Raw genomic sequence first — 15,654 nt, 5'->3', positions numbered from 1 at the left:
GGAGTGCCCCTTTGCCCCCAAACGTGATGAGTTTCCATGGAGGGTAATGCAAAGAGGCATCGGGTGCAAATCAGCCTCACCAGCCCGCCCTGCTCTGGAGCACCGCAATAGCCGGCACCTCACTCCCACTCTGGAGAGCCTCAGAGAGCTGAGGGACCCCACGTATCCTGTGCCAGCCACTCTGCAGCATCCCACCCTCCTGTCCCCACCACAGAGCACCCTGTTCCCCCCGGGATTTGTGCCCCAGCCCTGCTCCACAGCATCTCGGATACCCCAGGCAGCCCGCACCCTGGCTGGCTCCAAATTGCCCTGGCCCCACTCTGGGGCACCCCGAAACACTCCCAGCACTCTGCACCTTGGTCCTGCTTCGGGGTGCCCCAGACCCCCTGGGCCCCCGTGCCCATCTGGTGCGGAGCTCTCCTCGCCCGGCTCACGGATTCAGAGCCGGTGTCCGCCTCGTACCCGCACCCCGGCTGCTCCGGAGCCCCGCAACATCCCCGCCTCCCGGGAATCGGCAGCGGAGCCCCCCAGCACCCCTGCATCCCGGCTCGGGGGGTCGGCACCCACCCGCGCACCAACCCCCGCCGGGCCCGGGTCCCGTGTCCCGTGTCCCCCGGCCCTCGCCCGCCGCGGCGCCCCCGGTACCGCGGGCTCCGTTACGAAACGCGGCCGGGGCGGGGCGGCCGGGCGGCGGCGGCCAATGGTGGCCCGGGCAGCTCCGCCACCGGCGCCTGCCCCGGGTCCCTCCGAAGGGCCGGGCCGGGCCGGGCCGGCAGCCGCAGCCTCCGCCGGGCCGGCCGGGGCGGGAGCGGCGCGGGGCGGAGCGGGGCAATGCGCGGGGGCGCGGCGGCGGCCGGGCCGTGCGGGCACCGCCGGCTTTAGGGACAGCTCCCCCGACTGCCGCCATGAGCGGCCCCTCCAGCCCGAGCTCCTCTCCGCCCGCGGAGAGACCTTCCGGGCAGCCCCTCGGGCTGGACCTGCTGCGCTGCCCCTGCTGCCGCCTGCTCCTTTGGGAGCCGGTGACCGCGTCCTGCGGTCACTCCTTCTGCAAGCCGTGCCTCGGCGGGGCCGGGCCGTCCCGCTGCCCGCTGTGCCAGGAGCGGCTGGAGCTGCTGGGCATCGGGGCGGCGCGGTGCAGCGTGGTGCTGTGCGGGATCCTGGAGCGATGCGTGCCCCGGGAGCGGCGGCTGGCCGGGCTGGCGGAGCGCGTCCGGGACCGCCTCGCCCGCGGGGATGCGCGGGAGGCGCTGAGGATGGCGCAGAGAGGAGTCGAGCTGGGTAAGGACCACCGGGCTCGGGGGCTGGGAGTGCGGGCGGTGGGCTGCGGGGTGCGAGGGGCCAGCCCAGCAGCCCGAGGGACGGGGATGCACGGGCTGGGCTGTTGCAGCAGGCGAGTACCGATGTGGGTGACAATGTAGGTCACCGTGTCCCTGCAGCTCTGCACGGTCCAGAGCTGGAAGACGTGGGAATCTGGAAGTGTTGTAAGGCAGGGCTGGTGGGGATGGGGATGGGAAGGGGGAATGCTGAATTCTTCCATATCCGTGGATGTCCCGAGGTGCTGGGAGCGGTGGGCCACCCGACAAACCGCGCTGCTCGTCCCCTGCCAGGGCCGCGGCCGGGGCGCGCCGCCTGTGTCCCATCGGCCACGTGCTTGTGGAGAGGGAAGAGCAGCAGATACTCACATCTTGCAGCCCGGCAGTATTTCAGGGTCAGAGAAAGAGTTCTGCCCAGGGGTGACCATTACGTAAAGTGGCTGGGACTTGTCCAGTCGGGGGTGGACACGACCTCTCCCCCAGAGCCTGGCGAGGACACAGCCTTGGCAGAGCTCCTGTGCCAGCCCCGTCGTGCAGGTCAGCGCCCGGCCCGGCCCCTTCTGCAGCCAGCTCTGGACAGACATTTGCCTGCTGGGTCTGGATCGGGCCGGGGGTGGGGGTGGGGTGGGGTTTGATCTGCTTTAATGTGTGGCTGTAAGTGGATTTCTTGGAAAGTAAATAAAAGGGGTTATACAATGCGTCTGGAGCAGGGGGCTGGGGCGACGGAGGCAGAATTTCCTTTCTCCGCGGCGTTTCTATGACAGCACTGAGCTCTCCTCCCGCAGCGAAGGCTCTTATTCATCCCCTGCTGCGAGACAAGTGCCAGAGGTTCAGGGTAAGCCTGGAAACGAAGGGCTAAGCGGACCGGTCGATCCTGGTGCTGGCAGCAGAAAACAGGTCCTTTAATGCAACCTCCAGAGGCATCCGTCCCTCCCTGCACACCCTCCTTCAGAGTAAAGGCACATGCACGCTCCTCTAGTACCATTTGCCAGGCTTTTGCCTGGTTGAGGTGTACAATTACACTTTTCTTTAAAAATCCTTTGCTAGCATAAAGAGGAAACATTGCAAACTCTGTCCTCACTCTTCCCCGCACGTCCTGTTCCCCGAAAGACAGGAAAAGTCTGGCTGAGGGCAACGAGGAAATTGCAGTCAGAGCCTCAGCTCCAGTGAACCCGCTCTTGCTGGGGCTGCCAGGCTCAGCCACGTGGGTGGTGCTTTCAGGATGTGTTTTCCAACTCCTGCAGCCAGCTTTCAGCTGCACACTTTTTTACGGGCTGCCTTTCACTTTGAAACAGAACCACTGATAAATGTTTGACCCATGGGCATGTTTTGTTTGTGGTTCAGTGTGGTGTGATAGGTCAGTTTGCAGTGCCCTGCTCAGCCCAGTCTGCAGAGCAGCTCGCTTTGCTTGGGTGGAAATAAACTGTCAACTTTTAATCTTCATTCTTTCTGAGTGAACAACAGAAAAATGCAGTGTAATGTGTAGCACAGGAGGCCCTCTGACATGCCTGGAGCGTGGAGGCTGGCGAGTCTCTGAGGCTGCCAGCTGGCTGATGGCCCCGGTGTGTAATGATATCATAGATCAAAAATAGCTGCAGCAGCAGAGAAATGCAGAATTCATTGCCCTGTTTTACACATCTGGGGTGTTTGGTTTTTGTTTTTTTTTTTGCCAAATCAGTCGCTTTATTGCTGGGCTGTGCAAATGCTTGAATGGGTTTGCCGACATGGAAAATAACCCTCTAGACTTTGTACTTATTTGTTCATTCCTACCCATTGTTAGGGGCTGGGATATTTCATCTCTGAATGGGTGCTTGTGGGATGGGGTACTGAGCAGCAAGTCCCCATGTTTCCTCACTTGAGGAAAGGTGTTGGCTAATATTACAAAGGAAAACAAGCATCCCAGCATGGCCGGGGCAGCTTTTGGTGCAGGAGTGGCTGTGCCTGGCTCTGCTGCTCTCTGGGTTAGGCAGGGAGCAAAGTCTCGCTGTGCTCCTTGCTGGGCACAGGGACGAGGAGGCAATGGCCATGGCAGAGTTTGCTCCTCTGTGATAAGAAGTGGTGGGTGCCTGGGCAGGGTGACAGCAGAGGCAGGCAGGGAAATGGGCAGATGCTTCCTGCACTTGGCTGTCGTGGGGCTGCCAGTCCTGACCTGCCGTTTGCTGGCACAGCTGCATCAGCACCGTGTTTGAACCAGGCCAGGAGGAAATGCTGCCGGGTTTGGAAGTGCAGGAGAGACATCATCATCAGTGATGTTTCCTGATGACTGCTGATCAGCTGCCAGCCAGGCCCAGGGACCCAGCTTGCCCCTGAGAGAACTCCTGGCCCTTCTGCAAGGTGGTGTTGCCCTCACCACATTTGCCACAGTAAATGCAGCAGCAGTGCCTGCAAATGGTGCCTAATTTATGATACAAGGCTGCCCTCAGTGCCAGCATCCTGCAGGGCCACCACAAGGTACCTGTGCTGGATCTGCCATCATCCCACAGGGAACTGGGAGCCTGTGGGGGGAACTGCATGACACTGGAGGCCTCCCCAGATGGACCAGGAAGCAACAAGTCCCCAGCCCCAGCCCTCAGCAGCTTTGAGCTGATGCTCAGAGCTGGGGGATGCAGGGCTGGATGCACAGACCTGTTACCTGAGCTGGAACACCAGCACTGCACTGGATGTAGGTCACCTCCATGAGCTCTGATATAACGGGGTGGATCTGGGCATCTCTGCATTTCAAACCCACAAACATTACCACACCTGGTTACTCCATGAGTGTGGGCTCTTGGGGTGCTGCTTCCTCGCTCTACCCAGCATCCCCCAACCCAATTCTGCCACTGGCAGTGCTGGTAGGAAGGAAGGTCTTTATGTGGTTTTCAGAGGCAGGAAAGAAAAGGATCTCACTGCCAATTTTTTAGGAAAAGGCAGGAGCATGTAATGTTTGCTGTCATGACTAGCAATGTCCGTGGGACCTGTGCCCCCCCAGCACCCTAACGTCCCATCAGTGACATCTTGCTGACAAGGAACTGGATCCTCAGTTCTCCTCCTCATTTTTGGGAAATCTCAGCCTTTTCTCATACTTGGAAACCCCAGGTCATGTGGTGCAGGCAGATTCTTACACCCCTTTGGCTTCTCATCTGCCCCAGGAGAGCAGTGACAGCCAGGTGGGTCTGGGAATTCAGGTATCCAGCACTGCAGTCCTGTTTGGTAACATGTTATTGTGACTCTGCTGGGTGAGTCACATCACAGAGCCTGCTGTGGCCACAGCCCTGTACGTGTAGGGTAGAGCTTTTTTTGCTACATCCCAAAAAGATGGATGAAAGCCCAGATCCCAGCGTGGCTGAGCCCTGAGGCAGTGGTGGGGCCTCTTGGCTGAGGGTGTTTAGGGGGGAAAAACAAAGGGAAGAGCCTCAAACAATTTAAAACTGGGTATTTAGGGGAAATAACTTCCTTGCAGAGGCTTACAAAGCCAGTGTCTCCCGATGAGGAGCGCTGCAGGCTGTGCTCTTTGTGAGGCAGTGGTACAGGGACTGTCCCACTGTGGTGGCCTCTCCCCAGGCTCCTGCAGCCCCTCTGGCCCACCAGGGCTCATGTCACACATTTCTCTTTGCAGCCCTGGACTGCAGCTCCCTGCGGCTGTGCCGGGCAGAGGCCTTGGTGGCACTGGGGCAGTATCCACAGGCACTGGAGGACCTGGATGCTGTGTGCAGGGCTGAGCCTGGAGAGCACGAGGTGAGTGAGGGCCACATGGACTGGAGCCAAACCTTACTGCACAGGAGCAGCTTCCCCTCTCCTCAGTTCTCCACTGGATTCATCCTGCTCGGAAATGCACTTTGCAGACCCATTGGGTTGCTAATCAAGGTGGCAGGTGCTGTGTTGCTCTCACAGGAGAGGTCTGGCACCTTGTCCATCCTTCATTCCTTCTCCAACTCTCCCTAAGCTTGGCTTTTGCAGCTGCTGCACTTTGGAGAGTGCTGGTTTTCTTTAGGCAGATCTAATCAGGGGAGCAGCAACATGTCCAGGTGCTTTGGCTTGGGGTGGGAGCAGGCAGGAGGCAAAGGGACATTCCCTTGGGGCTGGCATAGGAGCTGAAGGAGCACATGCTCAGCTGGTCACTGTCTCATAGTCACCACATGTATTTTCTGCTCTGCAGGCCTTCTTCAGGAAAGGGAAGGTGCTCCTGGAGATGGGGCAGAGAGCTGAAGCCCTGCTGGCGTGGGAACACTGCCTGACGCTCAGTCCCCATTTCCAGCTGGCTCAGAGAGAGATGGAGAAGGTGTGTGGGCTCTGCCATGTTCCTGTGCTCTCACATCACACAGGGAGATGTCCTTGTCCTCTGAAGGACTCAACAGAGTGCTCAGCCAGCACAGCCACCTCCTGCAGTGAGCAGAAGGGTGCTTTGGGGAAAAAGAGGGAGCCTGGCAGCCCTCCCACCTCCTTGCTTTTTCCTCCTAGCATCCCCCAACCCTTGCTTTGTCCTTGCAGATCATCACGGAAGCTGATGCTCCTCAGCCACACCTGGGTGATGCTCACCTGAGCTCAGCTGGTTCCCAGGTCGATGGAGGGAGCTCAGTGCTCCCGTCTTCCACACAAGCTCAGGTAAGAGCCTGCAATATCTGAGTCTGCAAGGAGACTTCATGTCCCTCTGGCACATCCCAGTTGCCCACTGATGGGAAAGGAGGTGTGATAAGGGGAGGTGGTGCAGGACATGTAGCCATGCTTACCTGGTTGTGTGCTGGGATGAGAATCTGCAGCTGGTGGAGGGTGGGAGAGCAGGTGTCATCAGGGCTGAGGCTGTGGGGACTCAGGAAACAGAGGAGACTTTCTCTCTCTATTCATCTCACTACATTCAGGAAAAAAAAAAAAGGAAAACAAAAAGTGAGTTTCAATTTTTTTCATCTAAAAGACACATTTGAGAATAGTTCAGACCATTAGCAGCTATTAAGGAAGTTTTTATGTTCCTCTTTGCCTTCTATAAACAAATTTAGCAGGCTTGGAGAGAGGAGGGAATTCAGAAGATGGGCTCAGATACACCCAAACAGCAGTTGGTATGTCTGGACAGAGTGAACCCATGTTTTAACCATGTGTTGGGCAGCAATGTCTGAAGGCCACTCTCCTGCTGTCCTCAGATGCAAGATGTTAATGTACAGTGACACAGCAGAAAACCTCCCACTGCCATTGGGCTTGGTGGGACAGATGGGGCTGTGCATTCAGAGAGAGAAGAGGGTTTGGGCTTAATTTCATCTTGCTGTGCCTAGGATCAGGAGGGAGAGCTGGCAGATGGCCGAGGGGCTGCTGGGTCTGAGCACAGACAGGACACAGCCACCCTTTCCCAGCGGGGACAACAGCCAGAACCGGAGACTTCGGCAGAGAGTCAGGGCCACTGCTTGTTGGGTGAGTGTCATCAGAGGTACCACAATGTTGTGTCGTGCAAAATACTTGTTTGAAATCCATTTTGGCACTGAAAATGTGGTGTTTGCACCGTGTCCAGCTCAACAAACAAATATCCCAGGGGCACATGATGGGGCAGCTCTGGCCAGGACATTCGCTGCTTCTCATGCACATGGGGAGGATCCACCTGCTCTTCCTGTGTGAGCAGGTGAACTTACACCAAACCTTTGCCTGCAGCTTGGTGACAAGTTCTTGCTAAAACCAGCCATCACTTGTTCCCTGTGTGGAGTCAGGGAGAGGCTTTATTTGGTTCCCATGTGTTCAGATGGGTTTTGGTTTACATTAAATTTCTGTGTGGGGGACAGGACATGCCATGAGCTGGGGCAGCAGCACCTCCATCAGCATTAACTTGCCATCAGTGTCCAGGCAGGTGGCTGCCACCTACCTGGGTTTGCATAAAGCAGTGATGGCTCATGGCAGGTTTCGAGAGACTTCCATCCTGGAGCTTTTTGGGCCACTTTGCTGCCCAGTGCCTCAGTTTCCCTGCCTGCAAAAGGAGGAGATATCACCTTTCCCTGCCAAGAACCATGAGACCCACTGACACACCAGCAATGGATGAACACGGGTGGGTTAATAGAGGGGTTTATGTTGCATTTCCTAGTGCATTTTTTTTCTTTGACCCTTTCAAAGCACTTTGTGTGGCAGTTATGCCTCAGAACGAGGTCAGAAAGCACAATTTAATTTCCTATATTGAAATGGGGGATTGTCTTCTCTTTTACCACTAGATAACAAGGAGGAAACAGCAGCAGCAAAGTGTACCCAACCATGCCTTGGAGAGTCACTGAGCATATCTGACTTGGAGTGCTCCCTCTGCATACGGTGAGTTCTGCAGGAGAGCTTTTAGGATGAAGAATTGGCACCTGCTGGGTTTTCTTTGCTGGTGTTCATCTTTCTTCACATCTTAATAGCAAGCTCAGTCCTGAGAATTGCTGAGATGTAGGTTTTGGTACAGATAAGAGGGGAAGGCAGGGCCATGGGGCACCCTGCCAGGCTGCAGGAGCTCAGATCGCCCTGTCTCAGGGTGCAGCATCACTGGGGCTGCATCCCTTGGGACAGAGATGTGGAGGTGGGGATGTTCAGTGGGGTCAAAGACCAAAAGCAGTGGTTGTCCTTTGTATCTGCAGGCTGGAACAGGAAGGGCTTGCCCAGGGAAATTCCCTCCATGCTGGGGATATTGCAGACCTAGAGGGGAGCATTTCGGAGCTCTTTGCCTGGTGCATGTAGAAAAGGGAACGGCATAGAGCCTGTGTTTGTCTGCTGGCTCAGGGCTGGGGAGGGACTGGTGGCACTGCCACAGGGCATGCTGAAACCAGGCTGTTATTCCTGGTGTGTCCCAGGATGTGGAGCAGTTGTGCAAGCGGCTGCTGGCAGAGAGATGGGTGGGTGTTGCACTGCCAGACGTGCAGGTTCGTCAAGGTCTTGCATGGCAGCTTTTTCCAGGTTTGTGCATGGGGGAGAGAGATTTGAGACTGCATCTGATCTGAATTATGTGAATTTGGGTCTCTTCTGAAAGAAGAAAACAGTGTTTAGGAGGAGTCAGGGCTTTCTTGAGACCTTAATTTAATGTCTGATCCTGGAGCTGCCTGTGAGCAACTTGAGTATTTGCTGCTGGCTCTGCTCCTGGAGCAGAGGAGAAGGAGAGACAGAGTCCTGTCACTGCCCTTTGGATTACACACCACTGTGGGTGTCTGGGGAACCACAGACATGGCAGGACCAAGGGGTGCAATGTGTGTACTGATGGGGTCTGCTGGGACTCCATGGAGACCCTGCAGAGAGGGGGAGCAGAGCTCAGGCCTGGAACAGTTCTCATCTTACATCATTGTGCAAGCCCAGCAGACTGAGCCCAGACTTTCTAATTAAAGGCTAATTAAAGTCTCTCTCTGCCAGACTTATCTGTGCTCCTTTCCCTTTGTTGCTCTCTGCAATCCATTGACTCTGATCATCCTTTGCAGGATGTTCTTTGAGCCGGTGACGACGCCCTGTGGTCACACCTTCTGCAAGGAGTGCCTGGAACGCTGCCTGGACCACCGGCCCAACTGCCCCCTCTGCAAACAGAGCCTGAGAGAGGTGAGGGCACGAGTGCCACGGGATGGAGCCCGAGGGGGAGCTGGGAACCAGCTCCAGCTGCTGGCTGCATGCCAGGGCTGGGGTGGGAATGTGCAGTGCTCTTACATCAGCAGCTCCCTGGCACAGCAGTGTCAGCTCCACTCACATGGGAATGACCAGACAGTTGATAATTAAGACCAAGAGATTCATTTCCACAAGATGCCACAGTGATTTAGTGAGATTGTAAACAGGAGAGGAGAGAGAGAGAGAGAGAAGAAAATGCTAATGACTTTAAAAAATGGAAATGGATGGAAAACCTGCTAGCCTGGAGATTTGATTTAATCTTTAATGAAAAGGGATTTGGATGAGACCATCAGGGAAATTAGGTTGTCATACAAGGACTGCATCACTGTCAGAGACAGGACGCTGTGTTGGACGGGCCCTGGCTCAGAGCTGTGTCTGGAGGTCTCGGTGGAGCTGACATCCCATCCTGCTCAATGGCTCAACATCCCCTGATAGGTTTTATCCTTGACTTTCTCTGCTCTAAAATTATCTTCAGTTCCAATAAAAGTGAGTGTGATTCAGGGTCCGGCAGGGCCTCAGGGCTTCCTCCCTGCTCTTCTCCAACCTATTTTTGGGTCTAATTCCTTTCAGTACCTGAAGGCTGGGAGGTACAACCCCACGGTGCTGCTGCAGGACATCATGCTGGCCACCTTCCCCACACAGCTGGCTGAGCGCCGGGAGCTGCACCAGGCAGAGATGGCAGAGCTCTCCAAGTAAGCAGGGACTGCTGCTGTGTGTGTGTGGGTGCACGTGGGGACTGGAAGGGGCTCTGATAGGGCTCTCCACACCCCATACCATTGCTGTGGCTTCGTTCTGCTCAAGTGATGTCTGTCCCACGTCCAGGACCACATTGCAGCTGTGCTGTGTGGGTGTGGACATGCCCCATGAGGCACCTGGGGGTGAGGGACCATCTTTGCAAGGAGCTATTTTGTGGGCAGAATCTGTCCTTGGTCTCTTGGCGAGCCAAGTGGGAGCTTTAGTGTTGCTCTGTGCTGGAGGATCACTTCTTGTGGTTAAGGACACACCTGGTTTGGGGGAGCAGCTGATGCAGAGTCATTGGGATGGGATTTGCTTGGGGAGGTATCACAGTGGTTTCTCCTTCTGTCCCTCAGCCTGACCAAGAACATCCCCATCTTTGTGTGCACGATGTCCTTCCCTGGCATCCCCTGCCCTCTGCATGTCTTCGAGCCTCGGTACCGCCTGATGATCCGGCGGTGCCAGGAGAGCGGCACCAGGAGGTTTGGCATGTGCATATATGAGAATGGGAAAAGGTGAGCTTCCCCCTGCCCCAGCTGATTTGCCTCTCTCTGCTCCAGCCCCAAATGTCTAAAATACTGAGTAGTTCTGAAAGATTCCCTATTAGTGCCATCTCGCAGATAAAATCAGCAGGGAGGTGGTGTGTTCCCCACAGTGTGGGGTGAAATGGGATCAATTCCTCAACAAGGAATGAGGCCAGCACTGGAGCTGGACAGAGCCAGTGGTAGCTGTCAAATACAATTCAATACAATTCTTGGAACAGCTTCTGACTCAGGATGTCTCTGAGCTCCATGGTTCTCTGGCTGTGGCCTTCAGCTCCTCTTAGTGAGCACTGGGAGGAGACTTGATTGAATCTCTGAATTTGCCCCTGCCCTGACATCTTATTCCTGGGCCTTTTCCTGCTTTGGAGACGGTACCTATAGGAGAAGCAGTGCTCTTACCACCCATGACCCCAGCTCAACCCCTGTTTTCTGTCCCTGTGTCCCTGCAGCTTTGCTGACTACGGCTGCATGCTGGAGATCCGTCAGGTGGAGCTGCTGGCCGACGGGAGGTCCTTGGTGGACACCATCGGCCGGCAGCGGTTCCGGGTGCTGAGCCGCGGGCACAGGGACGGCTACCACACCGCTGACATCGAGTACCTGGAGGACAAGAAGGTGAGGGCAGGGCTGGGCAAAATCCTGGGCTCCAGTGGGACAGATCCTCCCCACGGTCACCTGTGTCCCTCTCGCCTCTGTTCAGGTATCTGGGGAGGAGCTGCAGGAGCTGCAGTGCCTGCACGAGAGCACCTATCGCCTGGCGCAGCGGTTCTGTGAGCACGGAGACCTCACCTCCAGGCACATTCTGATGCAGCATGGACCACTGCCAGAGAAGGAAGAGGACATCCAGGTAATGCCCAGAGGGAAGGGATGCACCAAACAGTACCAAGAGAGCCTGTGAAGCAGTGCTGTTCCTGCACTAACCACCCTTCTTCCCTACTCGGCTTCCCCCCAGGATGAGCAAAAAAAAAATCCAGCTTTTCACCCCTGTTACTGCATCTCTCATTCAGAGAGTTGGTAGGGATTGTTTTGCAAAACTGCTTGATGTTTCTTTATGGTTTTAAACTGTTCTTGGAAACTGAGCACTGAGTTCTAAAATCTTTCCCAGAGTCTTTTCCTAAATGAGAACTGAGAAACTGAACTGTGTGTGTTTGAAAACACTTCAGGAAAAAGAAATCAAACAAATTGGCAAAGAGATGAATCCTGCAGCTTGTTGAGCCTGTTCTCACTGTGATCCTTTGAGACAGCCATAGCTGGCCAGAGGTAAGGAGCTAAGAGGACAGGATCCAATTTGCTTATTATACTGCTCTGAAAAATTCAGATTCTGAAGGAGGAAAAAAAATCCCCAAATTTAATTTTCGCTCCTTTAAGAAAGCGTTTCCTCTCTGGATCATTACAAATATACTCTTGCTGGCTTGTCCCAGGCTAAGGCTGTCTTGGCCAGCAGTCATGTTAATGATGTGCTCAGGAATTACAAAACAACTCACCCTCCTTCAGCTGAATCGAGCTTTTCCCTCTTAGTTTGGCTCAGGTTATAGAAAAGCCACTTTACAAAAGCAGTGCCCAACAGCTGTGTCTGCCTGGCCTGCACCTTCAAGTGATGGCCAATGTCCCAAAAACATTGGCCATGCAGGATTTGGTCTGTGTTTGCAAAAAGCACCGGCTTAAACAAGGAAATGCACAAGATATTTCATTGTCTCTTTAGTATAGACTTTTTACCAGCTACATCTGCATCTGGAGGCTCCCTGGGGAATGCTTGTCTGGAAATTGAATTCGTTTGTCCAGCAGTTTTGAGCTTGGACAGCAAAAGGGCTGTTCAGATGAGTAGCTTGTCCAAAGCTGGTGTTGCTGTCCTGACAAGAGCAACTGTTTGCCATCAGCGATGCTGCCTGAAGGCCGCCCCTGCATCCACCTCGCAGCTCCTGACGTGGGGGTCTCTCCCTCTCTCCTCTCCAGGCTTCGGCAGACGGCCCAACGTGGTGCTGGTGGCTCATCTCCATCCTGCCCCTCGACCCGTCCTACCAGCTGAACCTCTTGTCCTGCACGTCGCTGCGCGCCCGCCTGTCGCAGCTGCAGCGCATCCTCACGGCCCTGCTGCAGCAGCCCCCGCCCCGCCACCTCCTGCCCGAGCGCAGCCCCCGGGGCCGCGTCTGAGCTCGGACTCACCTCCACCCTCGGTTTCTCTGTGTGTTCCTCCACGGTTTGTGTGTGGTTTGAGCCCCCTGCTCCATCCCCCCAGAAAAGTGACCTCAGCGATGAGCTGGGCTCTGCCCGGCTGCGCCGGCAGCGACCCTGTGCCGTCCGTGCCACCCCTGGGAGCTGCTTGGTGCCACTGCTGCTGTGCTGTGCCACCAGAGGGGACACTGGGCTGCAGAGCTGGGTTGTGTCTCTACAAAGCCAAAATCGCTTGCTGAGTGGCTTCTGCACTGAGGAGGATTCTCCTTAGGGAGAGGACTGAGTGCAGGGATTGCGTCAGTTTTGGTTCTTCTGCTTTGAAGGACAGCTTAGGGGTTTTGGTAGGTGATCCTGATTCACACAGGAAATTTAGAGGCTGGGGAGAGGTGGCACTGGGAAGCAGAGAAGTTCCAAAGGCTTCCCCCAGCCTTGGGAGCTGACCGCCCTGCCACTGCTTACAGCTTTGACTCAGTTTGTGTTTGAACAAGAAGACAGGTTAAATTAAACAATCTGAAACTCATGGTCTTGCTCCCAACCACCTGCATGGCCACATGGTGAGGAGATGGTTCTCTTTGAATGCTCTCAGGTCCAGACACCCCCTTCCCAGTGCTCTGCTCGGTGCTGTGCTTGCCAGACCCTTCCCTGGGACCCTGCCAGCACTCCCCGCACTGCCGGCTCTGATGCTGTGAAGTGCTGTGGGAGGGGGGATTCTGTCAGCTTTGGTGCTTTTCCCCCTACCCAAAGGCTGCTGTTCCCAACCCTGGCTGGGTTCAGGTTACAGGGTTGGACCTGGGTGCTGGGAGGAGCTGATAGCACAAGGGAGTTAAGTGGAAGTTTTGTTGTGAGACTTTCTGCTCCTTGACTAATGCAATTTTCCCCTGTTCCGTGTTTCTTGTGAACTTTCTGCCTCCTCAGGAGAGAATCAGGATCTCAGCCGAGGCTGGACCCTTGCACTTGGGACTCAGAATAGTTCAGGATCCCCCAAAAAAGCACAGAGAAGTCAAAGGGATCCAAATCTCTGGAGAGGCAGGGTGGGGGTAGGATCAGTGACCCAGGCCATGAGCCACATGTCAGGGAAGCAAGTGCTTGGCTGCTGCTTGTCTCTAGACACAGGGCAAAGACTCTCTGTTCAGACCAGGAGAGATCCTGAAGATCTGGGATTTTTGTCTTTCATTCATAATTTCAGTGGCTTTGGGTTCAATTGTAGGAGTGACATCCACTTAGTTGTTGGATTAACATTGCTTCTGGAATTTTATCCCTGCATTTCTCAAAGGCACCACGCCCCCTCAGAGAGCTGTTGGATATGTGTGTGGGAGAGAAAATCAGGACACTGATCCTTACTGCAGGTGTTTCTGGGCTGAGCCTGGGTGGGAGACTGGGCATAGCTCCAGAGAGGTCCCTGCTCAGGGCCACCACCTTTCCCTGTCCTTCTGTCTCCAGGAGTGTCCCTGTCCCTCCTCTCCATCAAAGTGCCTCCCTGGAGCAGCAGTCAGGAGCTGAGGGCTCACCTCTGTGAGCACAGGGCAGCTGAGGACAGCTCAGAGCTGGATTTGCTCCTCTACCTTTGAGCCATGGTGCTGGCCCAGGAGCACCAGGACTCCCAAGGAGACATGGGACATCCCTGGGATGTCAGATTGGCAAGGGCTGGGGTGGGTGATGAAGGGATGCTTTGCAGTCCCAGAGCAGGTGGCAGGATGACACTGAAGTTTGGGAAGTGCCTTTCTTTTCCCCAAGGTCAATGTGGGCTCACCCTGTGATATCCCCACCCCAAGCCACTCACCTATCCCCTGAGCTGCCATTTCCCCAGGGTTGAGAGGTCCCTGTGGGTCCCTCCAGCAAGGGGTTGGCATGGGGGGGATGCAGGGAGAAGTGTGGCTCTGTCACACTGGGGAGGAGCCAGGGACCAGAGCCACCTCTGCCTGGCTGCTTTGGGAAGGGATCCGTGCAAATCGCTCCAGTTTGCTTGGAGCACCTTTGTGGTTTTTATTACTGTCTTTGCTCTTGGAATTACATTTTCTTTCAGGTCATTGAAATAAAAATCTTTGTTGTTGTTATTGTTGTTTTGTTGCTGGTGTTTAACTTTCAGCTGCTCATTAATAAAAGTGCTTGGGCATCCCCAGGGAGATCTGGGAACACGTGGAGAGGTGACACCCTGGTCTTCAGCCAGCAAGGTAGGCCCAGTGACCACGGTCCAGCAAAGGCAGATGGCAACAAGGGGAAATAAAAAAGTGGTTTTGCTCGCAGAATGTGTGTGAAACAAGACAGGAGGAATGAGCTATGAGGGTGAGGAATGAGGAATGAGCTGACCAATCTGCCTGTCATTGCAGGTAAAGGCTGTGGGGAAGGATGGGATGGGAGATGAGTCCAGTAGAGATGCTGGCCAGTGTGCGATGACCCTGGAGGCAATGTCCCCAAATGCTGTGGCCAGCATCTGCCCCTGTCCTGCCTTTGCAGCCATGGGCAGAGGGCCGTGAGCTGGGAGTAGGTTAGCTTCTGGCAGCTGCCATTAGGGATGAGAGATGATCCAGGGAGATGTGCATGGGTCTAAAATGAGAGGGTGGTCCTGCATGGAAGGTGATGTCCTGCTGGGACAGCTCTCCCCTCTCTCTTGCTCCCATCTTGCCTCTTCCCTCTGCTTCCCAAAGGTGCCATCCAGAACAAGGACAAGAAGGGAACTGCCCAGCTGTTCTGTGCATCTTTCTTGGGAACATGGAAGAGCTGCAGCAGAGAGGGAGAGGGCTCAAGTGGTCTGAGATGGCAGATAACCCTAAACAGATTCCATGCCTTAGAGCAGTGTCCCTGCTATGCCAATAGTAACTGCCTCCATGAGGAATTACACCTTGAATTCCTCCCCAGCAGTGCTCTGCAGAAGCAGCTGTGCCCTGCTGAAGGCCAGCTGTGAGCTGTGGCTGGTGCCAGCCCGTTTGGTGGCTCTGGCAGCCAGGCCCTGTGCCTGACCTGTGGCTGGTGTGTGCCCCGGAGCCCGGAGCTGACAAGGATCCCTTTGCCGTGCTGCCCGGCTCCCACTAGATGTCAGGAAGAGGCTGAGTGCGGGCGAGGAGGAAGGCACAGCAGAAGGAATGAGCAGCAGCTCTGTTGCCAGAGCCTTGGCTTTTCTCTTCCTCAGCCCCAAAAGCAGCCCTACTCCCAGCCCTGGCCGCAGCCGGGCTGCCCTGAGCTCTCCATCAGCCCAGGAGAGCTGGGGTCCTGAGTCCACCTCCAGCTCCCCAAGCACGCAAGGTCTGTGCTGCAGGCACCTCTCCCCACTCCAGCCAGTTTGCTCTCTTGGGACTGGAGCAGGCACTGGGGCATTTGGGGGTGTCCTGCTCCCC

The 15,654-nt window shown here is 55.6% G+C and overlaps 1 protein-coding gene across 1 annotated transcript; it reads left to right on the top strand.

Moving 5' to 3' along the window:
• Positions 1-812: 812 nt before the first annotated feature.
• Positions 813-14,376, top strand: LOC128795814 (LON peptidase N-terminal domain and RING finger protein 1-like). Its single transcript, XM_053956879.1, has 12 exons — positions 813-1,278; positions 4,909-5,027; positions 5,449-5,571; positions 5,781-5,894; positions 6,554-6,689; positions 7,472-7,565; positions 8,699-8,813; positions 9,447-9,568; positions 9,968-10,126; positions 10,603-10,765; positions 10,851-10,997; positions 12,104-14,376. Exons 1-12 carry the CDS (start codon positions 906-908, stop codon positions 12,299-12,301), a joined length of 1,863 nt encoding a protein of 620 aa, XP_053812854.1. The 5' UTR covers positions 813-905; the 3' UTR covers positions 12,302-14,376.
• The last annotated feature ends 1,278 nt before the right edge of the window (positions 14,377-15,654 follow it).

This window comes from Vidua chalybeata, chromosome 15, assembly GCF_026979565.1.
Source record: "Vidua chalybeata isolate OUT-0048 chromosome 15, bVidCha1 merged haplotype, whole genome shotgun sequence".
NCBI lineage: Eukaryota > Metazoa > Chordata > Aves > Passeriformes > Viduidae > Vidua > Vidua chalybeata.
This window is presented reverse-complemented; position numbering and strand designations above follow the sequence as displayed.